The 25,973-nt window shown below is 41.8% G+C and overlaps 1 protein-coding gene across 1 annotated transcript in view; it reads right to left on the bottom strand.

Annotated features, from left to right (window-relative positions):
• Dchs2 (dachsous cadherin-related 2) overlaps nucleotides 1–25,973 on the bottom strand; it is a 221,099-nt gene that overhangs the window by 90,527 nt on the left and 104,599 nt on the right. Inside the window, exon 3 of the mRNA XM_052730019.1 lies at nucleotides 16,165–16,396. Within this exon, the coding sequence (XP_052585979.1) occupies nucleotides 16,165–16,396 (232 nt within the window). The remainder of the gene's footprint in view (nucleotides 1–16,164; nucleotides 16,397–25,973) is intronic.

Raw genomic sequence — 25,973 nt, 5'->3', positions numbered from 1 at the left:
CTTATAGACAGAAAGGCGTAGAAGAAGAACAAGTGCTGGGTCATTTCAAAGCTGCTTTTCTTATGAAAATTAAAGCAAAAGTAATCCTCTATGACACTGGCTACACACGTCTGATTCATGGATCAGTTCTGAACTTTCTCTGGACATCATGCAGGGAGTCATCATGTGTGATTCTGTGTGGATCTGGTCTGTTGAGCCTGGTATAGAGCCAATAACCCTCTACTGATTTCCTTAATGATACTCATTATTATTAATAGACTAGAGCTCCATACTCTTATATCTTTAAAGCATATAATTTGCCTCCTTCTTCCTAGGAAGATTCTGACAATGGGAAAAAACTATTTTTGAAAGACTTAAAAATAAAAATAAATATACATAATAAAGCCATGCTTTTATTATTGCTGTGCTTTCATGTCTATTTCGGGTTCAGTGGCCAGAGAAAATTATAGTCTTCATAGAGAGACTTGTGTATGTATGTGTTTGTGCGTGTGGCAGTTGTAACCAAATGCTGACTCACACATGCATTTCAGTGCTGCTATAATTACCTTCCAAAAAATAAACAGCAAGATAACTGACAGATGCTCTTAGAATAATAAGACAGAAGGCTGGTTTATTTTGATGCTCTAGAAAAAAAATTAAACTCATAACTGATCCAGTCTATCTGTGTGGAACAGTGACAAACAAAACATTCTTTCCCCCTTTATTGTCTTCTTGACTGTCTTCGCTCTAGCCCCGAGTATGGACTCTGCCTATCTGAAGTTCTCCATTGTGATGCGATGAACTGATGTCTGCTCCACCTAACCATCTCACAGGAGACGGGTCACCACATTCTCTGAGCATCCGAGTCCCCACGGAAGCCACAGAGTCTTAACAGCATCTACCTGCTGGAATTTATGGAGTTCAGAGAGCAGCGATACATGAAGCAGACACGAAGCTGAGCTATAGATGCTTCCATTTTACCTCAGTGTAGAATATCAAAACTCCCACATACACGGTAAAGGACCCTATACATGTGCAGAGATGAAAGGATTATTACTGTCATCTCTTACATTAACTCCTTGTCTTTCATATGGACATACAAGCCATGGCAAAAGTCCAGGAACTTTTTAAAGAAATGGTTTAGCCCAGAAATAGTTTATCCTGAATTGCTTTGACATAATTTACCTTAAGAAAGATGTGGTCAGAGGCTACAACTTACTGTAAATATGTAACATCTAGCAGAAGAGACATTAGAAATCATTTGACGGGCTGGAGAGACGACTCAGCAGTCAAGAAGGCTTCGTGCTATCCAGAGGACCTGAGTCCGGTTCACTTGCACCCACCTTGGGCAGCTCACAACCACCTGCAACTCCAGCCTCAGAGGATCCGACTTCCCCTTCTGCTGTCTGTAGAACACCTGCACCCATGTACACACGCAGACACACAGATCCACACACACACACACACACACACACACACACACACACACACACACACACGCACACAAAGACACACACAAACATACACAGAGATGTGATAAATAGGTGAGACAGATAATTTTTAGTAAAAGTATTTGAAAACATTCTTTCACAAAGAAGTTACCTATGTAGTTTAAAAAAAGAAAAAGAAAACTTGAAAATTCTACTGGTTTTTTCAACCTCAATGTGAAGTTGCACATCCAACCACCTCCCTTTTGTGGGTGATTTAAGTCCTAAGCAGATGTGCTCCCCAAACACACAAAACAGAGTTAATACCTTGATATATAGTGACTTTGACTCACTTTCTGATGGTCTCCTCTAAGTCAGTTATTTTTAATCCTTTGAAGAAGTCTAGTTTTAAACTGTGTAGCCAGTCTTTTCCATATATGTATTAAGTAATTCCAGAACTTTCGTAAGAAAAAATGATGTTGTAATTTTTACTTCAGAGTAATACTGCTTATCTATATGGTCAGTCTTGTTGGGGCATGGTGATTCATACATGTACTCAGCAGTGACATCATGAATGTGAAGCCAGCCTATAATACAGTGAGAGTCTGTCTCCAAAAATGCATAAATAAATAAATATTAGTATCTCCCAACAGTGTATGAACACATACATTTATATATCGGGAAGTAAATTTACAATGCTAAATTTGAATAGAAAATGGCATGAAATTCTTATAATCTTATTTTAGCCTTTTATTTTCACCAAAAATAAGATCAGTGCTCATTAAAAATATGAGGCTTACAAGAGGTCAATAATCATTTTTATCTCATATAGGAACATCTTAAAGTATTGAGGCCAGTTTTCTAAATCATTCTATTTCCCCTCCAAATTTAACTTTTCTACAAGGCAGCAATCGCAAATCTTTAGAATCTCTTCACTCACTCTTAAAAGGAATCATCACAAAGCAAACTTTTGTACATTTGAACACTTTCTCATCTCATTTGATGCCCACCATAGCCTGGATTTGTGTAAAATGATTCTTGATTCCTTTAGAGAGACCGGAGTTTGGTGAAACCAAAACATGCCATATTTTATTGGGAAACACAGCATGGATGGGCTAGAAAAGGTTAATTAATCAGTCAGTTTTTCTGAAATTTGATGGATCAATTAGAAAGTTAATCATTTCTTGGTGATGTAAATAACTATTGCTTATTGATCATCCGTTGAACATTTCAAAAAATTAAAACTATAGAATAAAAATTAGCATTTTTCCTTCTTCAGAAAAAAAAGGTCAAGATTTAAAAAATCTTAATTGAAAAATTAATTAATTAACTGAGAAAAAAGAGAAGGAGGAGGAAGAAGAAGAAATAATTAACAGAAAACTCCCAACCTCAGGGAAAATGCTTGAAAAGCTGTAGGGATGGACAGATTTCAGGAAAAGTGAAAAAAGTCTCTGGCCAAGACTTTGGGGTTCTAGTAAGAACATGTTAACATGAAAACTGGGAACATGGCCATCTACTGCGAGCGGTGCACCCTGTTCAGCATGACCCAAGTATATTAGTGGGAGTTAGGAGAAGGGTGGGCAATAGAAAAGAAAGTGGATGAGGAAGGGAAGGTTTCCCTAAAGGGTGCTCTTGAAGAGTCTTCTGCTCTGGAAATGGCAATAAACAATTTAGTTTGTCAATGGGTGGGTCACAAGAAGGGTATGGGTGGGTCGAATGGGGAGGAGTTGCTGAAGTCATGGGGAAATATCTATCTTTATGTCATAGTTGGTGAATTAGAGAAAAAAGAATGCAGCTGCAAACTACAAGCCATCAATGTGTTTACCTTGAAACTGGAAAACTCAAGATAACTGAGGTGAAAAATTCCACTTTCATAAGGTGTTTCTCTGTGGCTGGTGTTCTGGTTATTAAAATATCTAACCTTTAATGGTGGCATGGGCTGTTTTTAGACATTTGCTATTTCTATGAGTTATGTATGTTATAGAATTTAATCACAGTACTGACTAGGTGCTCCAATTTACCTGAATATAAAATATTGAAACTCCCACACACATGTAAAGAACTCTATTATATGCAGAAATAAAAGGGATATTACTGTCATCTGTTACATTAACTCCTTGTTTTTTTTAATATAGGCTTTCATGGCTTTCTAGTCTTATCCACAGTCATCACATACCCCAAGTCATCTTGAAAGACCCTAACCCTTCAGGCTTACACCCCCAAGCCCCAGGAAATAAGGAACTAAAAAGAAAACTAGTTCCAAGGGCCACCTGACTCAGCCATTATTCAACTACCCCTGCCACAATGTAACAATGTGAAGAGATCTCTGTTAAGAGATGTGCTCAACTGTGACTGGGATAGTTGCAAGTGTTCCAGGAAGGACCACTGTGACCTTTGTGTAAACTCCACTCCCCGCCCTGATACCCCCCTTGAGGTTTCAGGAAGAATGTGCATGCGGACGTGACTGTACCCACTCTGTCATCACTCTGTGATCAGGCCATGAAATTGTATGGGAATTGTAATCTTGTGGGCTTTGTGGGCTTTTCCTTTAAAAGCACCTATAGGGCTGCAGTAAGATGCGGGTCTTGCTCTTAGGAGCAGAGTTTGCCCTTCTGTACAGAAGCTTCAATAAATTCCTCTTGTTGTTGCATCAACTGGACTGGAGTCTGGGTTCTTGGGGCGCCCACTTGAGACCCTAAACTTTGGGGTCCAACAATCTCTACTGACCAGACTAAATATGGAGTCTATTCTAAACTGGTAAAACTGACATGAGCAACAGATTCCTTCATCCTCAATTGGCCAAGTATGACATTGTAGGAGAGGTGGATCACCATCCCTCCAATCACAGGCAGCATAGGACCTGGAATCTGTTAAAGAGCCAGGCTTCTGAAGGTAGACCTCCCCACCACCTTCACCACACATGCTCATGTCTGCAGATGCAGAGCTTCTCAGCCATGGCCTTGTCATGTCTCATGATGTTAACTATCACTCACATGAAACAAGACAACCACAGGACAGTAAAAGCTACAGAAAGGAACCTTAGTGGGGAACTTCTGTTTCTGCATTGGTCCTTGGACTCCCTTCCCAGAAGCAATTTTGCTTTGTAAAATGTGAATACACATTCTCTGAAATCATAAGTCAACAACAAAAATGGCTAAAATTTAAGTCCTGTCAGAAGACATTAAACAACATACCAAATTGAGCCTTGACTCAGATAATCTGCCGAAACCTAGTGATTGTGAGTGAACTTTCCCTTTAATGACCTCATGGTGATCAGACTGCAGGAAACCAGACCACAGGCTTCTGTAGGAACAGGCTGGGGATTGAGAGTCTGCCCAGGGTTTGTCTGATAAAATTATTCCACCAAGTTTCAGTTGAAAGATGAACTAGACATAAATCGCTTCATATTCAGTAGACTGCAAAGGAAATTGTCTGGTTTGAAACTCAGTGCTAGCGCTGGTAAACATTTCTTTGAGAATTCCTGAATTGTATTATTCTGCAGTCTGGATTAACAATACAGATAATGTGGAAAAATTGGAGCCAAGAAAAAGTTTAAGTGGTACAGACATAGCACTGGAGATGACCTCAGTGATGCAGCACAGGCCAGACACAGGATTCCTGGGGTTCCACGGTGTGTGTGCATGCTCGCGTGCGTGCGTGCGTGTGTGTATGTGTGTGTGTGTGTGTGTGTGTGTGTGTGTGTGTGTGTGTGCGCATGAGAGAGAGGGGGGTGACAGACAGACAGACAGGCAGACAGACAGAGACAGAGAAAGACAAGGAGACAGGGAAGGAATATGAATGAGGACAGATATTTCCTCAGGGCATTTGAGCAAAAGCAATGCACAAGTACTTTCCAGAGGAACACATCGTCATTGTGAGGGTTCAAAGAATTCTCTCAGATAAAGATCCAAGCTCAGGGTTTAAAAAGAAAAAAAAAAGAATGAGAAAATACATTAGCCTGAACGAATCTGAGAAACAGTGATATATTTAAACAGGAAATGACTTAAGGAAACAGACAAATGCTCTAGCTAAGACAAAAAAAATTCAAAATTAATTCATCCATGCATTCCTTGTAAAAAAAAAAAAAAAAAAAAAAAGGAAGGGAGATGGTCCAGTGAGTGAAGTTCAGATTCTCCACACGCACACAAAAAAGCACACACCTACAATCCCAGTGCCGGCAGAAACAGGCACAAGAGGTTAGCCAGTCTAGGCAAATCAGCAAGCTCCAGTATCAATGAGAGACCCTGGCTCAAAGAATAAGGTGGGGAGTTATAGAGGACACCTTTGCCCTCCACATGTATGTGTACGTACATTTATTCACACCTATACACATATGCATACCACTTGAACATACACTTGTACACACGTGTTCACAAACACACACAAAAGAAATAATACCACTAAAATACTCTCCAATTAGTTATTTCTGCTCTGTCTTACTGCTTTCTTCTTGTGGACAAGCCTCATTATACCTGGATTATTATAATATCTAGATTTTCTACTCCCATAATCCACCTAGCACACTTGTGGTGATATTTTAATTGTGCTGAAATGTGATTTTATTTGTATGTTAATAAATAAAGTTTGCCTGGAGATGAGAGGTCATAGCGAGCGAGCCATAAACAGAAGTCAGGTGGTGGTAGCCCACGCCCTTAATCTGATCACATGGCAGGCAGAATCTCTGTGTGGTCAAGGACACAGCCAAGCATAGTGACACGCACTTTTAATCCCAGTACCAACCACAGAGACCTGGAGGTCTGTATAGACAGGCAGTAATGAGGAAGTGATGGCTGGGCATCAGAGACAATGAGAAGACAGAACAGGAAGGCAATAAAAGTGCAGTTTAGACAGGAAGACGCTCTCTGGGGAAGCTACCGCATGGTGGTAAGTTAAGGCTAGTTGTGGCTGTTCAATATTTCTCTGATCTCTTCAGCTATTACCTCTGTATTTGTTTCTGTGTTTCTTATTTAATAAGACTGCTTAGAAATTTGTCTACACACACCACTCCCAGAGTTGTCCACACAGATCACTTTTGTCACATCACATAACTGATCCAAACCTTCACCTCATACCTTAATTCTAGCAATGTCACTGTGTCGCTACATTCTTTCATAAATGCCCACTCAGCGGAGCATCCAGCATTCCCTTGCCCACACTGTCCTTGTCAGATGGAATCATCTCCCCCTGTCATTAATTGGGTAGAACAGAAGGAGACAAAACATAACTCGGGAGTTGTAATCATAGATTGACCTCTTCCCCCTCCTATTTAAATTTATTTGGGGGCAGTTGGCTGTTCTTCCTCTGTCCCAAAGGGAAAATTCAGGAACTTCCAATAGTGACTTCAATAGTCACTATCAGTCAGTTATTAATAAAATCCCTTCTGCTAATCAAGGCCACTGTCTTAACTTAATAAAACATAAACGACATCAGAACTCTAGCCTCACCGTGAACTCTAGGTAGGAAGCACGCTCCACGTCAAGTCATGGGCTCCTTCTCTTTGTCTTTGATTAGCTCTTGTCCTCCCCCTCCCCTCACTCACAGGAGTTTCTGAATCATCCATGATTGAAGCAAGGGGAGAGGAGGAAGAGGATGGACAGAAGCTCTTCTCTGACAGACCCTGTCATCATGACCTAGCATGAAGACTTCTTAGACGGCACAGTCATTTAAAACTTGTTTTCTTTCCCAGCGATTGTGTCCGTCAGCTTCCCATTGCTCTAACAAATACTCAAGGGAATCAACCTAAAAGGCTTTGTGGGGGATCATAGTTTTGGCTCGATACAGGTCACACGGAAGGTAGCTCAACTCGTGATTCCCTCTCCTACGTCGTGTTCTGTCTCCTGTGAGCTTCCTGTGTTGACGACAGCAGGGGATGATCCCATCTGACAAGGAGAGTGTGGGCAACAGAATGTTGGAAAGCTCCATATACTTTGTGGCCTCTTGTCCCTGTTGTTTTGGGACCTGTGGGGAGACAGCCCACTGTGATCACAGCACATGACAGAGGAAGCAAAGACAGAGAAAGAACAGGAGATGCAGTCCCAAGATCACCTTCAAAGGCACCCACTGAGATCCCTTCATCTCCCCGCAAGCCCTGTCTCCTACAAGTTCTAACATCTCCCAATAGCACACAGGCTGTGGACCCAGCCATCATCCAATGGGCCTGGGAAGGACTTTCAAGATACCAACTATAGAAGGCAGACGCTTGGCTACTTTGGAGCTGCTTTGTAATTTCTAATCTGAAGCTACCTTAGTGGCATCTTCACTCGGAATGTTTGTTGCTGTTTCTCTTCTTCTGAAGAACTGGAGGCAGGCCCTGTGGTCCTCAAAAGACAGAACCTGAAAACAACATGTTTCTCTCTCCGAATCTACTGAATCCAAGGGAACCATCAAGCTCTGTACATTCCTACAAGCTCCTGGAATGTGGTTTGTCTCCACTTCAGAAACGACTCCTTTATTCTGCTGCCAGTCCTTTTTTTCCATTCAGATTTCTCAGATGACTGCCAGACACGAGTCTTCTATGAACCTTGTTATTAACTCAGGGAACATGTAGTACATTCTCCAAATAGTCAATAAGGTGCAGGTACCTCACGCCCGAGCAACCCATAACGCAAGAGCAGCTCCTCAGAGCTATCCATCTTTTCCCTCCAGTCTGCCAACCTTCTATACCTTTGACAAGGTGGGTGTCCTTCATATAATCCACATAACATTTACAATTCCTGTGGAATGTAGGTTTTGTTGTTTATTTTGTAGCTCAAACTTACATTTTGGTTTCTTGTTATAAATACCTACCTAAAATTGTCCACTCCCAGATCTGATTCTCTGAAATCATTAGGTTTTCTACAACTTGCCACACCAATTGAAGCTGTTCCATAAAGTTCCACAGCTCATGTTCCATTTGACCCATAACATCTTGCATGGTTATTCTAGATTTTGCAGAGTTCTTACTATTGTGATTGTGTTCAGCACATGGAGATTTTTCCTGAGCGATTCTTTCTTGTGGAAAACATGCATGGTGGGTTCTCTTAATGAGGCAGAGTGTCTAAGAATGCAACTCAATGGTAGGGCACATGCTTAGTACATGAAAGGCCCTGGGCTCAACCCCAATACCCACCCTCCCAAAAAAGAAATGAAAGAATAAAATGCAAAAAAAATGGGCATGTTTGTTTGTGGGCATGCATGAAGGCTTGACTCAGTGACGGGTGTCTTCAAAACTTGCTTCTCCTCCATCTTGCTTTTTGAGATGTTGGTTGAACCTGAAGCTCATCCGGCTAAACTGGCCACTAACTCCCAGGAATCCTTTGGCTCACAGAAAGCTTTTTGTTGTTTTATAATGTGCTGACCCAAAGGGGAATTAACTGAGGAGTCCAGGAAAAGCAGCAAGAAGGGGACAACCGTCAGGCATGCACACCTGGGTCTAGGAAAGTTTGTTGAATGAACATTCATCACTTGAAAGAGGAGCGAATGGAAGAAGCTGGGACTCTATACACCAAGCATTTCAAATGTGCACTTTCTTTAAAAACTTGAACCCCCAAAAGATGTAGAAATCTAGGAAAGTCAAAATGTTTGAATTCAACCTTCTTTTTGTTCAGCTTTACTGGAGCATAGCTGACAAAGTGTAATTTGAGTCCAGCGTGTGTGTGTGTGTGTGTGTGTGTGTGTGTGTGTGTGTGTGTGTGTGAGAGAGAGAGAGAGAGAGAGAGAGAGAGAGAGACAGAGAGAGAGAGACAGAGACAGAGAGAGACAGAGACAGAGACAGAGACAGAGAGAGAGAGAGTTAGTGGGCATGCATGAAGGCCTGAGCTCAGTGATGGGTGTCTTCAAAACTTGCTTCTCCATCCTGCTTTTTGAGATAGAGTGTTTGTTGAACCTGAAGCTCATCTGGCTAAACTGGCTGGCCATTAAGTCCCAGGAATCCTCCTGTCTCCACTTCTCCAGTGCTGGGACCACAGGTGCACACCACCATGCCCAGTTTTTGCATGGGTGCTAAAGATCCAATTTGGGTCCTCAAGCTTGGACAGCAAGCACTTTGCCAACAAACTGTCTCCATCCCCTGGGCCAACATTCTTCAATAAGATTAACTCTACTAAAAGTTGAAGGGGCAGAAAGCATCTCTATTTAATATACATGCCACACATAAAATACAATTATGCATACTTTTCATACTAAATAGTGAAATCATAAATTAATAGCCCTCTTAGCATATACATTTATCAGCTTGAAATATGTAACACTACATCTTAATACTTTAAAGTGTCATGATTGTTTGGCTTCCATTTTTTTAATGACCCTTGCAAATCATTGTTTGCTATTGGTATAAGGACCAACTTCAACCTTGAAAAACAGATACTGATAAATTTACAGATTACTAGTTATCGTGTTTTAATAAGTATTTGAATTTACATACAGTGCTGATCTGTTTTCATTCTCATTGGCACAACCTACAATCATCTTTGAAGAGTGCCCTAGTTTGGCCTGTGTGGCACTGTGCTGATTTTTTAGTTGATGTGGGAAGAGCCAGACCTTGTGGGCATCACTATTCCCTCCTCAGAGGATCCTGAACAATATGCAACAAAATTAGCTGAGAACAAGCAAACAAGCAAGCAGGAATGTGTGGATTTTGCATTTAGTTCTTAGCTATGGATGTGATGTGACTATCTACTTGAGTTCTGACTTCTCAGTAATGTCTATGATCTGGAGCTGTAAGCCAAATAAACTCATTATGCCTCAAGTTGCCTGGTGCTAGGATATTTTATCACACCCACTGGAAATGGAACTAGGACCTATCCAAGTCCTTAGCTGCGTTTTCATTGGTCTGTGTTCTTCATTATGTAACATTTTTATTTTTTAAAATCCCATTTATTAGGATAAAATGGGCTTTAGACTTATAGAGTAGTAAAAAAGGTAAGATGAAGATCATCTTTCAACTGAATCTGCCAGATAACTTTAAATACTTGTAATCACTAGTTAAGTGATATTAACTTTCAGAATCAAATATTTTGGAAAAGATGAGCTATTCTTAATCACAGTAGAAATCCTCATTATAAGATAATCTGTGGGTCATTACTTAAGTTGTAATATATAGGCTGGTGAGAAAGAACAGAAATAAGAACAAAAGCCAGAATTATCTCCTAATGTGGAACCTAAAATAAATAGTCCAAAACAGTAGTAACCCAGACTGTAGGATATCAACACCGATTTCCTATTAATCATTGATACCTACAAAGTCTTGTCTATATTCTTTTTTTGTGATATGGAAACTTACCAACTATTTGGGGCATTAGTTGTAGCAGCAACAAGGACTAGAATGGACATTTTACCTCATAATGAGAACCGAGGAACTTCTTAAGAAAAATACATTCACTGCAATATTCCACTAAACTATTTAATTGAAACAGGCAAGTATAAAAATCAGTAGTTAATTTGGTGCTTCAAACAGGCTTGTATAGGAAGTCACAATGAGAGATCAATCTTACCTGTATTTACTTGTACAAGAGAACCTGTATTTATCTTATCTTTTTCCCTGAGCTTAAAAGCAGTCCCAATGATTGAAAAAACTCAGGAATGGAAGTTCAATAAGAAAACCCAGGGTTAGACCTATTACTGTGTCCATGTGAGTAAGTCAGATTCACAGGGAATCGGAATTCCTAAGTTGCACATGGACATAAAAATATCTTCATCTACTAAAGTTGTTGAAATCTCAAGAAGGCAGTGTATGAAAAAGATGCTTAATATATTATGTGAGACAGGATCTTAACCATGCTTTCCATATTGTGGTGGTTTGAAAGAAAATGGCCCCCAAAGGGAGTAGCACTATTAGGAGATGTGGCCTTGTTGGAGTAGGTGTAGCCTTGTTGGAGGAAGTATGTCACTGTGGGGGTGGACTTTGAGATCTCTTATGCTCAAGTTACACCTAGTGTCACAGTTCAGTTCCTGTTGCCTGTGGGTTAGGATGTAGAACTCCCAACCCCTTCTCCAGCACTGTGTCTGCCTGCATGCTACAGTGTTTCCCGCTATGATGAGAATAGACTAAACCTCTGACATTGTAAGCCACCTAAATTAAATATTTTCCTTTATAAAAGTTGCTATGATCATGGTATCTCTTTACAGCAGTTGAAACCCTAATTCAGACACATATATTGCCCTTTTCCACCTTTGGACACATCACCAGATCCTGCCTGCTTTAATTCCTTCCTTTGTTCAGTGAGGCAATTGATTTATGAAGATCTTTCCATTTTTGTGAGTCTCTGCTCTTGTACCGAACGCACTCATGAGGAATTTCTCTAACACGCTTTTGTTTCCTTTGAAGGAAACATTTACTCATTAGGTGCTCGTGATTAATTTCAGATTCTGTCTTGCATGTACAAGAAAAATCATGTATTTGGCACAAGCAGGCTCACATCCCTTATAAAACGAGGTATGGTATTAATTTATTAACTACACAGCAGAACATCAAATGTTAAGCACAGGAGAGTGGCAATCATGAAGAATTATGAGAATCATGGCGTGGTAAGAAATCTGAGCATAGAGCTAACATTAGGAAAGAATCTGCTCTGGAAACGAAGACAAACAGCCTTGCTGCATTACTTATCATCTGCACTAGAGTCCTCACAAATCATACAAATGACATATCGCAGCAATGCTGGGGCACAGCTGCCCTGGGCTGGCAGTTGGCCACCCATTTCATTATTTATTTTTATGCAATGCAAAGCTTGAACTTTGTCTATACTACAACCAAACATAGGTTGAGTAGCATAAACCTACTCCGCTAAGTACCACTGAGAGGAATGTCTGCCTGTGTCATTCACGGATATACTCCACACACCTAGACCAGTGTCTGGGACATTCAACACTGTGAATGTGTTGCACAGATATCTGACTTCAATTTTCTGTCTTGATTTTGTGTGTGTGTGTGTGTGTGTGTGTGTGTGTGTGTGTGTGTGTGTGTGTGTGTCAGAGGTCTGTATAAGATGGTTTCCTCAGTTGCTGTCCACCTTATTTTTTTGAGACAGTGTCTCTCACTGAACTGGCAGTCAGCAAACTCCCAGGAGCCCCTTTGCACATATAGCCCCAGATAAGGTTATAGACACTGAATTGGCAATTAAATTGCTCTTCAGTGAAAAATAATTAAGTAAATAAGATATAATTAGAGATAATGGGTGGCTGTTTTATGCCACTATGAAGAGTATTTCAAAAATGGAAGCTGCTTGTTGTGGTGGCTCATTTCAAATAGGAAAAGTATGTTAAAGAGACAGAGGCAGAGGGATCATCACAAATTGGATGCTTGCTAAGACTTTACCTTGGGTCAGCAAGACGACTTAACTGGTAAAGGTGTTTGCAGCCAAATATGAAAACCTGAGTTGTATCCCTGGAACCCACACTATGAAAGGCGAGAATTGTGTTTTGCAACTTGTTTTCTGACCTCCACATATGGCCATGTACACCACACACACACACACACACACACACACACACACACACACACTGTAAAAACAGATTTAAGCAGAACGAAAATATCTATGTATAAGTTATAAATAGAATAAAAATGCATGAGAGGAGAGCTATTAATAAATCTGCTTCTTGTGTTTCTTCCTCTTAAAACTCAAAACAGAGTGGTCTGCTTCTTGCCCACATCAAAGCAAGCCAGTGGACTGAGACTGAGAGTAACGAAGTCTCCAGTCAGTACCTCTCTCCTCGTGCCTGGATGCAGTCTACAAAAATGTTCTCTGAATGAGCAACAAACATAGCAAACCAGAAACAGAACAGGAACACAAACCCACAAGAGAAGACAACCATGACTCTGTCACATCCACTTCCAGTTTCCTTCAAAATATTTCTCTTCCCAGAAGAGCACAGTAAGTCTGCACTCTGGTCTCAATGCATGGGTCTTGGTTGTGGCACAAACAGATCAGTGAGTGAGCTCTTCTTTTTAGTAAAACATGAGCCTCCAACACAAATTACACAAGCTTTCAAACAGCATACATGATACAAAAAAAAAATCACCCAAAGGAAGAGTGGATGAGACTGAATGCAAGAGAGTGGATGTCCTTCAGAGATGGGTAAGTATTTTGGGAAGCAGTAATCTTGTAAGTGGACTCATTGGGTCTCAACATTTTCACACTATATGACTATCTCGCCTCTGCCCTCCTATGTAAGAATTCAGGCCCCAAGGGTATAATTATAATCAAGGGTACAGTGATTGGATTGAAAAGTCCCATTGTAAACAGACTGGTCTCCGCCTGGAAAAGAAATGAATAAAGCCAGAGACAGAGGGAGGAGAGAAAAACCAAATCTTCACACAGGTTGAAGAGTTGAGAGAGGTTGTGAGTCCTAAAAAGAATTGGGAGGAAGGTACAGGGTCCCTGGCCATGCTCTGTCACAGATAGGATTTTAAACCTAGTTTTGTTCCTTATTATCAATGGAATTCCCATGCAATTCCTTAGGAGGGTGCAGTAAGAATTCAAATCACTTTCCAGTTATTTCTGGTGTCATTTATTCATTTATTTCACAAGTATTTACTGACGGAGATGGTATCTCAGGATTGTTTATTGCTACTAGCTTTGGAGAGATGGGCTTTACAGCGAAGGAAAAGTTACTGAAACACAACGACTCTACAACAGGATAACCATATTTTAATACTACACCTTTTCTTCTCTGAGAATATCTGTTTATAGGGCATGTGATTTGGCTGTTACAGAAAAAATTATGGAGAGTCCATAAAGCCAGAAGCAGCAATTCCGGGTATGTGTCCAATGCAAATAAAATCAATATGCCAAAGAGACACCTGCCCTCTTCTTTTTGTTGTGACATCATTTGTAGTCACCAGGATATGGAATGGACCAAAGGCCCACCAGTGCGGGGGTGAGGAAACTGTCATGTGGGTATACACAGACTAGTCAGCCTCTCGAATGACAGTCTATGACCTGTATCCGTGGATATCCTGGAGGACATAATGCTAAGTGGAAAAAAAAAAGCCATGAATAAAAAGACAACCACTCCCTGATCTCACTGTGGAAGTCAAAAGAAAAAGTCAGCTTCACAGCTGCTGAGAACAGAATGGGAGTTGCCAGAGGCTAAGGGTGAGGGAAACAGAGGGACCCAATTAACGGGCATTTTGTTTCACTCAGGCAGGACGAAATTTCTGAGTATCTATGGTACAAGATAGTAGCTATAATTAATAATGATGTGAAGACTCAGTCGCTTTAAAGCAGGTCTTAATTGTGCTGACTACAAAAGACGAAGTATTTGAGGCAGCAAGAGCTACTAGCTTGATGTCAGCATTTCATGATGGATCTAGACATGGAAAACCTCCTGGCACTCCAAATGCACACAGGAGCTTCTCAGTCCCACTGCAGGAACTTCTGGAACACAGTGGTGCAGGTTGGAGACTTTCTATTCCCGGGATGACTTTGTCCCACACCCAGCTAGCACCGACACCGCTGCATTCTCCAAAGGTTAAAACAAAACGTTACCAGCCCTCCTGGGCCACTCACAATTTGTGATTAAGTGCAACAAAATTCCAAATGCTGTTTGCCTGAGAAATGTCTTCCACCCAAACGCACAACCATCGAACCTGCCAACAACAGTAACCCAAGGCTGCTTCCATTACAAATTTGGTCTTTGCTTAGAAAAAAAATCCCTCTGATCTGTCCCTAGATAACAACCCACATAAAGCACTCTCTGTGATTAGTAATGGCATTTGCTGTGTAGAGGGTGCCAGGAAAGAAGGCACAGGGCTGACCACGGCCCACAGGGACAGAAATCTCTTCTGTGAACAGAATGCATAACAGCTCATTCTTCAAGCTCTTCCGGGGGAGCCGGGATGATGAGTGTGCTGTCTTTTAAAAACAATTCACTAAATGCTTTTAGATCCTATCTCCTGATTACGACTGACTTATATATTTTTGGCAATGTTACTGCCCTGTGGGCCTGAGTACAACAGGCAGTTAAGGTTTTTGGTTAAGATGAATTTTTAAAAAAGCAGAGATAAGCAGACTAATTTCCTACCAAAGTGTGTTCCTCTGATCTTTGAAATGTTAAGGGTCCACGTCAGTGAACTATTTTGAGCAAGGAAAGCTTTGCCTTGTAAAGACCATGAGGTAAACAACTCATGTCACAAGCCAGAGAGAGCACACCTTGCAGGCAGGAAGGGTGACAATGTAGTGGAGCTGGGTGAAGGGGCAAACTGAGAGCACTACAGTATCTGTGCAGACCATGATGGCCATCGCAAATAAGACAAGGTAATTTGGTACCTGGCTGCTGTGGTACAATGTCCTCTTGAAAGCTAACTACCTGTGCACACATGCAACACATTATTAAAATAAAAAATGCGTTCTGCCCATTTCTCAGATTCAATAACCTTTGGCTTGGCTTGTAGCCTTATTTTGAAGCCAGAATATCTATAATTATTTCCGATGCTACTTGAAATCTTATATCCAAATATTCCAAACATTATTTTGATGACAACAAACACAGGAAAGAGAAAGTAATGTCTTAAATATTTATTTCTAGGAAATGCAGACCACTGGGTTCTTTGGAAGATAAACAGTTACTGTGTTCGGGAAATTAAAAGAAGGACTGACCTTCCGACATGGATGATTGGCATTATTATGAAACTAAAGATCCTAAGAGCACGGTGAGCAGACGTGAGACTCATCCACGTCTTGGCTAACAAAGCACCAGCCCATTTCAAAGACACAGTGGTGGCTGTCAAGGAGTTAAGAAGTTTACTAACAGAGGGTGGAGCTGTCCCTAGGTCACATACCTGTAATGGAGTCAATGGTGAAGAGTGACGACATGTCTCCTGGGATGAGTTCATAAGCCACCGCTCCGTACGTCCCAGAATCCCTGTCACTGGCAAGAACGTTGAGGATCTCAGTGCCTGGTGGAGTCTGGCCACTGATGCTTGTCACATAGGTCGATGGATTAAAGATAGGGTGATTATCATTCACATCCTCCACTTCCACCCGGACAAAAGCTTGAGCACTAAGACCACCCTGTGAGATGAACAATGAGCAGTGATTACAACTGGGGTTCTGTGGATACCGGAATCCAGAATAAGTAATATCAATCCCCAAACAGACTTTTAAATAACAAAGTGGTGTGTGTGTGTGTGTGTGTGTGTGTGTGTGTGTGTGTGTGTGAGAGAGAGAGAGAGAGAGAGAGAGAGAGAGAGAGAGAGAGAGAGAGAGAGAGAGAGAGACTTGTGTGATACTGAGACTGCAGAACGCTCAACTCTACGCTGCAGGCATCTGTATCACACGGCCTCCCAGCAAGGCTCAGCGATCACTGTAGGAGAGCAGGCAGAAAGGTGCTTATGAGAGCCAGAGATAGTGGATGACGACAACAAAGTGGAGATTTACAGGCGCAAGCCAACAGTTTCACATGGGAACACACAGGGGCTGTAACAGTGTCATGAAACCTGTGTAAGCTCAAGCCAGCTAAGATTCCAGCGTGGACAGGGGAGGGGACATGAGGTCCCAGCCCTCTCTAAGGACTATTAGTTATCAATAGCTGCTGGGAGAGGGAGAGTCAGCCTTCCTAAAGGTGCAGACCCCGGGAGGTTGATCACTCCAGTGGAAGGCTACATACCCAAGGGTACATGGACTGTCCTCAATGGTTTGGGGGTTTGTTTTGTTTTTTAGGAGGACACAAAGTTGTGTGCATAGAGAAGGGAGAGAAGCAGGGTGGGTCTGAGAAGAGCTTGACGGTAAATATGTTCAAAATATGTTATACAACACTCTCAAAGAACTAATAAAAATGGTGGGGAAAGCAGTTTATCCTTCTTCCTGCAGACACGTGGTTTGGGAATTCTGAAATGTCTTGGTTTTAGAAAGGGTATGCAGTACATAAAGCACTGGGAAGGGCATCCCAGACTGTTCAGTTCGTGTTGGCTCCGTCTAAAACCAGAGGCGAGGGAGCAAATGCAATGGAAGGAAATCATCTCCTTGGTTTTCCCTGTTCTGAAGGAAAACATCTGTTCTTGCTTCCTGACACCATTTTCCATTTCTTTCTGGCACATTTTGAGACTTTGAGTTCTGACAAAAGTCCTTGGTAAGTCACCACAGTGCAGGGCAAGGGGGGCGGGGGGGGGGGAGGTTCACTCAAGTGTGCCCTCCTCCCAGGCCCCTTTTCTTCTTTTCACTGCCTTTCTCTGCTGTGGAGGAAGACATCAGAAAGAGAGGAAAAGGAAGGACAGCTAAGAAGGCGTGGAAAGAAAAACGGGCCGTGCAGATACTCAGAACACACGTGGAGGGGACAGGCTGGGAAAGACAACATGATGGTCAAGGAAATCATGAATCCAGAAACAGCTCTCACTGCTGTCCCATGTACACGGTCCTCTGGGGACTTAAAGGACTGAGAAATCCATGGTTAGATATAATGCGATTTCCCGTGTTCTGATTTGAATGACGTGCCGGCGTCCTACCTGTTACATTTAGAACTGAAGAAACACTAGCTGGTTAGGACCAGAATGAAAACAGTATGCATTCACCCACCTGTCTGCGTGCTGATAGAGAAAACCAGGTAACCTGCAGGAGTCCAGAGGGAGGCGGGAGAAGGGACTGCAGACTGACGAGAAGCATATAGAAAACACACTTGCCATCTGGCATAGGGCCTGCCGTGACTCCCAATGGCCTGCCTTCTCTTATTTTCCCTGTTTGCTTTCCTAGTCTATTTCTCCTCAAGCTTACGCAGCTTCGTAGGTTGAAAGAGGGACTGGGAAAGCAAAATAATGAAAAGAGAGAAGACAGAAAGAAGGAAATGCCACACCACCAGCAAACCCTCCATAACGAGCGTCTTAATTCGGTGAGGATCCTAATAAGGAAATCCTGTAAAAACAATCAAATGTCAGCTGGACAACAGAGGGCTTCGATGTACTGCCACAGAACAAGGGACCTTCTGGAGGCCAAGTATGGGCTTTCACTGTCTCTTGGGCATAAACTCAGTGAGCACCTGCTGAATTCATCAGGCAGGGAAACTTTTTCCTATAATACCAACTACAAATGCCCTGGGAATGTCTAACACAGATCCCTCCCTAGGTTGTCACAATCTCACTTTTTAAGATTTCTATGGTTTTCCTCCTACCACAATAAGAAATTAAGGCCCAGGGCCAGCTCAGGGTACCGAAGACTACGAGCATCAAGTCTAACCTGGAGTAAAGCTTCGCTTACCCTCTGAGCCCTTGATGACTTCTTGTAAACTTCTTAAGTTTCAAACTTCCTCTGTGGTAGAAAGCCCTTATTTCATGGAGACTCACTTGGAGACTGAAGTAGTCCCAGTGCATTATATATTGTATATTATGTATTTTATGGTATATATTACATATTGTATATTATATATTAGCACAGGTTCCATTGTAGGTAAAAAGGAAGACAGGCTGCTGTTTCTATTAGAATATGGTCCAGGAAGCAGATACCACAGCACTTTTCCTATCACCCAGGGGAACAATTGAGAGCTCAAAGTGCCGGATTTAAAGCTCGATCCATCCATTTGCAAGACCAGAACCTGCCAAGAGTCAGCCTGACCCTAGACAAAGCTATCTCTTCTGGAAAGTGTGTAAGGTGGGGCCTGGAATCAGTGATTTCCCAAGCCTGTCACTGAAATGAAGGGCATAGTACAGACGGAAGTACTTATAATAATTCATAACTGTCAACTATAAGGTCTGGTACACAACTTTCCTGAAAAGAACATGTCTATTCTATGTCTGTTCACCCCAGGCGGAGGGGGCAACAACAGATCAAAGAGGGGATTCTACCAACAAAGGATCCCGTCTAGCTGGGTAAAGCAGTAGATTTTCTGGACTCACTTATGGGTGCAGGGTAGCTTGGGCAACTGCATCCCTGAAGCACCATACCAGTGCATGACTGACAGCTCATGGATGCTGTTATCACTTGAGTTCTGAACACAGCTTACTCACACTGCTGAAGAGTCTCCTTCTCCCAACAGTTGCTTACCCCATAGATTATATATCCCAGGGAGAGGAGGTAAGGAAGGAGCCTCCTGGGTGGTCTTCTCCCTCCATGTGCAATGTTGGTGGTTCCAACCTCATGAGGGTCACCTACAGGTGAGCGCAACTGCTCTGATTCAAGATACCAGCAGTGAGCATGTTCGATCCAGAGGGAATGGCCATAGTAGATCTTACAGGCTCCATATCCTAAATACTTAGGGACAGATAGGTTTGTCTAGGAATTCAAAAAAATTTGCATTTTAGAAAAGTAATGCAATGCATCCCATTGGTAAAATACATACTCCAGGGCTGGCAAGATGCCTCCAAGGGTAATGCTGCTTACCATCCAAGCCTAGGAACATGAGTTAGAGCCCTGAAACCCACATAAGATGGGAAGGAGAGAACTGACTCCACAATGTTGTCCTTTTACCACACAATTACCATGGTACACATACACACTCCATGTGTACATATACATATACATAATAATAATAATAATAATAATAATAATAATAATAAATAATTTTAAATGTGGTATAGAAAGCCTTAGTGCATATCTTTATTTGCTAATATTTTTAAATGTATTTATTTTACAAATAATATATTTATACTGAAAATATCACAAAAAGAGACTTAGAAGAGTAAAATTCAAAGCTGTGATGCTTTTTACCCAAGTCTCCGGGAGGCACATGACTAATGGCATCACTGAAGTGCTGATCAAATTAGGTTTCACAAAGAGATAGGTAGGTTAGCAAAGAAGTGGATCTTTAAAATTATATAAAAGGCTCTTTGATTTAAAAAATGTGAAAATGCCAGGCGGTGGTGGCACACACCTTTAATCCCAGCACTCGGGGGGGGTGGGGGGGGCAGAGGCGGGTGGATCTCTGGGAGCTCTAGGCCAGCCTGGTCTATAGAGTAAGTTCCAGAACATCTAGGACTACATAGAGAAACCTTGTCTTGAAAACCAAACAAACAAAAAAAAATTGTGAAAATGGCAAATTCACCAAATCAGTTCTTTGCCTCAAGAGCCTCTTTCTGGGATACTCCAAAGTGAAATCATCAGTGACTGATGGACAGAGGTATGCTCTGAGGGGTAGCTAAGCAGTGGATTCCTGCATCCTATGCTAAGAGGAAGAAATTTATATGCTGAGCTTAACAAAGGAGGCCATGGCAAACAGAGTGTCCTTGGCTTTCCTCAAGACTATAAACATATCCAACATCCACGAAGATGAAGTTCATGTGTCAGCCTTACAGGACGTTTTTTTGTCTTGAGCTGAAGTTGGAACCAGATGGCTGCAGTCATGCTAACCTGTGAGCTTGCACTCACTCTTTCTGAATCATAGAACTCTCCTCGGAAGGAGCATGCTAGGAAATCAGCCTCCCACAGGGAACAGCAACAGGAAAGCAAATCTAAGCACAGTTGCTTCACTTCCCAAGTATGTTGTGGGGCATTTAACCACCAACCCCACAGTTCCCCAGAGTTTTCTTTAGTGAGAGCAGCAGGACATATTAGATAGAAGGATTTAGAATGTGGAGATAAATGGACAGAAAATACGGGATAGCCTCAAGAGAGCATGGAACCTATTCCAATGGGCCCTGACTGTCTCTGCCCTAAGGTATTTATAGAAACACCAAGGGAAGAGCAAAAGACCTCCTCCACCCAGCACAGCCAAGTGCAGACCATCTCAGACACCTGCACTCAGGCCTGTGGTCCAATCATCCTCTATGCAGACCTGCTGGGTAAAGCCATGAGGAACCCGAAAACGGGCTCACAGTATATTGTCTGCCTCATCTCATAATGCCAATCAGAAGAGACTCTGAAGCAGAAACACTCACCAGAGTGCTTCTAGATTCCTGGCAATTTCAAACTGTATTATCTTAAGATTCAAACTTGAGGAAAAATTGCTTACACAGCAGCATATACCTAATTCATTCCCTAAATCCATGCATTGGTATTTCTCAATTTTTATCTCAGACTTCCATAAATAAGTCATGGATCACTTCAATTAATTTGACCATTTCACTTTTAAAGTTATGGTAAGAAATGCCTGAGCAATCTACCTGAATGTCAATCCCTTCAAGTTATGCTGGGGAAAGTCCATGTCCTTTTAAAAAGCTCTAAGTTGCAAACATCCACTGTGGGAGGCCCGGAAGGCTGCCTGAGGCAGTCAGTACATATGAAAATTTTTCTTCCATTATTTCTACTCTGTCAGTTTTCTACTTTCTGTTCTCTTTACTCTTGCATCCTGGGACTCCTAAACAGTAGAATATTAATATCTGTCCTCCACAACTCAGGAGGGGTGCTTTGCATCTTCGTGCACTAAGGCAGAGCATTTCAGTCTATATTTCATGGGCAGAGGTGAAGAGAAATGAGTGTCCATCTTGCTAAAGAAAGGTTGGTAAGCTGGGTATCACAAAAGCCAAGCAAGGCTTGGATATTTTCAGATCAACTGAGAGGCCGAGTAAAATAGAAATGAACAGACTGAGAACCCAGGATGTGGCACAGTTATAATTGTTCTGATAAGACCAGTTTTTGGAGAAAGGTAGTGGGGAGAGAATGAAGAGAGAAAGTTGACAAATGAGAAGTAGAAACAGCTCTTTCAAATCTATTTGCTATGGCATAGACAGAAAAGTAGATGGTTTTCTAAGAATGTGTATGAAATTAAAAGAAGTGTGGTTTTGAAGGGAGAGGTTGCTGTTATGCTGGGTTTTCTATGGGAGTCATCTAAAAGAATTTGAGAAATTCAACTATATAAGAAGAAGAAAAGGTCACTATAGGGATGACATTCTAGAGCAGGCTGGGGTGCATGGACCCTAAGACTCGGCAGGATTTGTCTCTGATGCAAACATTGTGATTTGCTAACACAGCACAAAACTGATCACCAGGTAAGGGAGGAGATGGGTAGCAGGAAGGAGAGGAAGTTCCCCTCAAATATGAGGGGTTTTTTTTGTTTGTTTGTTTGTTTGTTTGTTTGTTTGTTTTAGCAGAAAATGCAGAGTTCAGACAGAGCTGGGATTTTACCAGAGAGTTCCTAGGGAAGGGAATTTGCATCGGAGTGACTTTAATGATATGTAATACTTCAGTGATCTTACCAAAGAGGAATTCCTGTGTGCATGGGATTCCTGTGAGCTAAGTGACACAGGAGATAAAAATGCTGATCAGAAGGTAGTGTGCTGGGAATCAAAATTTCAGAGGAAGCGATGATCCTTGCAAATTAGAAAGTCAAGATGCGAGGAGCCGGGGTTGGATGACTCTGCTGAAAACCTCAAAAACCTGGTAAGGAGTGTTGGCTGCTAGAATTAGGATGTTGAAAGTCCCTTCAACGACCATGTGTTCAAGGCTTAGTCCCCAGGGCGTTTGGAGGTGATGTGGGGCTTCAGATCGTGGGGCTTGCTGGAGGTCCTTAGGCCTCTGGGGGTGTGTTTTTGAATGGGAATTGTAGGATGCTGGCTTATTTCTCTTCGTTTTCCCTAGCATGGGGGGAAACATGGACTACCACCATGAGTTCTTCGTCTTTCCAGAAGTCCAAAGAATAGGGCCACTCTAACAGACTTGAACCTTCCAACCATGAGCTAAAATAAAACTTCTCTCTTTAAAAGCTAATAATCTTTGATGTTTTGTTGTAGTGGAGGGAAGCTGATTACCAAAGCGATAGGCATGAAGACTCCAAGATGAGCAGGGTACAGAAGTCTTAAGTGATTGAGAGTTTGAAACAGGACAGTGACCAACAGGGACATCTGCACTGCATTTGTGAGAGCTAGTGTTATGTTCTAAGTTTTCATTAATGTACCTAAGAGAGTCATAAAACAAAAATGCCTCTAACCTGTAAGCCCCTTGCCCAAGGACAGATACTTCCTGAAATGCTGGAGGCTGTTGTTTATGGAAGATGACAAGCCACATGTTTTCACTCCCCTAAACAAGTTTGTTTGACCCAACTGCACTGGGTGTGCTTGATCAAGCGCATGTCAGCAGGAGGTACATAGGCAGGAAGTACTTCAAGATGTATGCTTGCCTAGATTGGATCTGGTTGGAAATACACAGCCTTATGGGTTTGCCTTTATGAGCCTCTGTCAAACGTGACTTGTCACCATTTTCTGGGAACCCCAGACTGGACCCAGCCAGAGTTCATCATCATCCTGGCCAAGACTTAATTAAAGCTTGCTTCAATCTTGGCTCAAAAAACTGTGGTAGTGGTCTTATTCTCACCAGGTGGCATTAACATATTCTTGAAACAGAGGCTCGGGACTGAATTAATGTTCAATGGAGAAAGGAATAGAAATGGCTTTAGAAGTTGTAGTGGTTTGAGTGGGCCCCCATTGGCTAATATGTCTAAATACTTGGTGTCCAGTTGATGGAACCATTTGGGAAGGATTAGGAGGTGTGGCCTTGAAGAGGCATGTTACTGAGGTTGGACTTTGAGGTTTCAAAAGACTCCTGCCGTTCCCCCAGTTAGCTATCTGGTCCTGGTGCTTATGGATGGAGATGTGAGCTCTCAGCTACCCACCCAGCACCATGCCTGTCTGCCTGTTTCCAAGTTCTCTGCCACAATGATCATGGACTCTAACCTCTGAAACCATGAACCCAAATTAAACACTTTCTTTTATAAACTTCCTTGGTCATTTTTTTCATGGCTATAGAGGAGTAACTAGAACAGAAAGACAGCCATCTTACAACCTAGGACTGCAATTACTGCAGTTCCTGGCCTTACTGAGTAGGAAGGATCAGTATCTCTAGGACTACAGGCTATTTCCCATCATAGGGAGAAAATAACGGAACAACCAAGTGGAGTCTATGAAGAATTTGCTGGGTGACAGCAAATAAATTTAAAGAGTGAAATAGTGACTGGGACACAGATTCCAATTAACAGCTTAATTGAACAGGTGGGATAAGAAGGGGGGTAATCATGATGGGGAAGCTTCATCTCTCAGAGATGAGAATAAAGAGGAATGGTGTTAAGGCATGTCAGATTTAATCCTTGAATGAGTGGCTGGAAGGACATTTTAAGTTTGGCCCTTAGCTGGAACACTGGGTAACTGCATCATCCTCATATAAGTCAATTAGTAATCAGTGAGATGAAAGACTAGAATGAGAAGTTGAACATGAGGCTGGGGCAATGGTCCAGTGGTCTTGGATGTCACCTGAACTCACCACATGCACACACACACACACACACACACACACACACACACACACACACACACGCACACACACACAATTTAAAATGACAAACGAACACTTTTTAGGCAATAGGATAAAATAACATAAGCCACTAGAACGTAAATAGATACACTCCTTTCTTCAGAAAGCTTGTTTGCGATTCCACCTGCATTCCATACTCCATGGATCCCAACTCCAATAGCCAGCTCTTATCATGAAGACACAGAGTGGTGAGGGGCTAAGTCAGTTTACTCTCTAGAGTGTCTGTCAAAAACCTTCATGAAGTCTTGAGTAGGAAGATGAAGTAGAAATCTAGTTTTGTTTCCCAGACACATATTTCAGTTATAGGATTCCAGATGTAACAAAAGTGGTCAGAGAATGATAAATGCATACCAAAAATGAGGGCTTTGTTTGTGAGAATGGATCAGAAAAAGCAATACAAAGCTTAGACAGAAGGATGGTATAATTAAATTGTAGAGCTTAATTTTAGATAATAACTTGACTGCCAATCCAATTAATTGGTTCCATTCTATAATTCCATAGCATCCTCTGCGTGTGAGATAAACAGCAATCACTGCAGCCGCAAAAAATAGGATATGTTAAATGTGGTGTCAGTAGAGAAGGAGAAGTGACTGGACTAGAAAATGTATGTTGACAGTCATCATCAAGATAAATAGAGCAGGAGAGAAGATGCACAGAACGTCCAGGGTGCTTCATAAGAAAAATTATTCTATCAAAAGATAAAATCCTCTTAAGAACCACCTGCAAATGGATTTTCAGCAATTTTCTACCAAGGACACACAGGTCATTTATTAGAAAGAGAAAGAATCTGAGGGAAACCACAAATTGTCAGACTGACTCTAAATAACAAAAGGACCTATGCCAAGGCTCAGTTTATTGTTTTAAATAAACACGTTATGGCCAGAATTCCCACAGCTTGAACCCAAGATACTTTACCTGATTTAATTATTCTATGAATGCAATCTAGATCATTTTTAGGGGCTAGCTATTTAGTCATTACCAATTTTTATCTTCGTCTGTACCAACATTTTTAATGACATAATTCTGAGCAATCTATACTGCTAGTTAACACTGCTCTGTTTATTAAAGATGTAGCATTTACCCCATTGAAACTCTGAGCTTATTATAGGACTTCATAAAGATTATGCAATAACACAGGATATTGACTAACCCGACATACACCCATATGTGCATCTACTTGCACACACACGTGTGTGTGTGTGTGTGTGTGTGTGTGTGTGTGTGTGTGTGTGTGTGTGTGTGTGTACATACAGGCAGGCACTCACATACTGCACCTATAATGCTGAGGGCTGGGGTGATCCAAAGCTTTCCCTGAGGTCCTCATGTATGGAGAAGAAACAGTTTGTCTTCTAAAAGGAGGAATATGTTTGTCAATGCCAGTAGAGGCCTGGGGCTGGGCCATGGGGTAGCTGCTTATAGCCTGAGA

The sequence above is a fragment of the Peromyscus californicus genome, unplaced genomic scaffold (assembly GCF_007827085.1).
Source record: "Peromyscus californicus insignis strain IS unplaced genomic scaffold, ASM782708v3 Scaffold_9__1_contigs__length_137607984, whole genome shotgun sequence".
In the NCBI taxonomy this organism is placed as follows: domain Eukaryota; kingdom Metazoa; phylum Chordata; class Mammalia; order Rodentia; family Cricetidae; genus Peromyscus; species Peromyscus californicus.
Note: the sequence above shows the minus strand (reverse complement) of the source record. Positions and strands in the feature narration are given on the sequence as shown.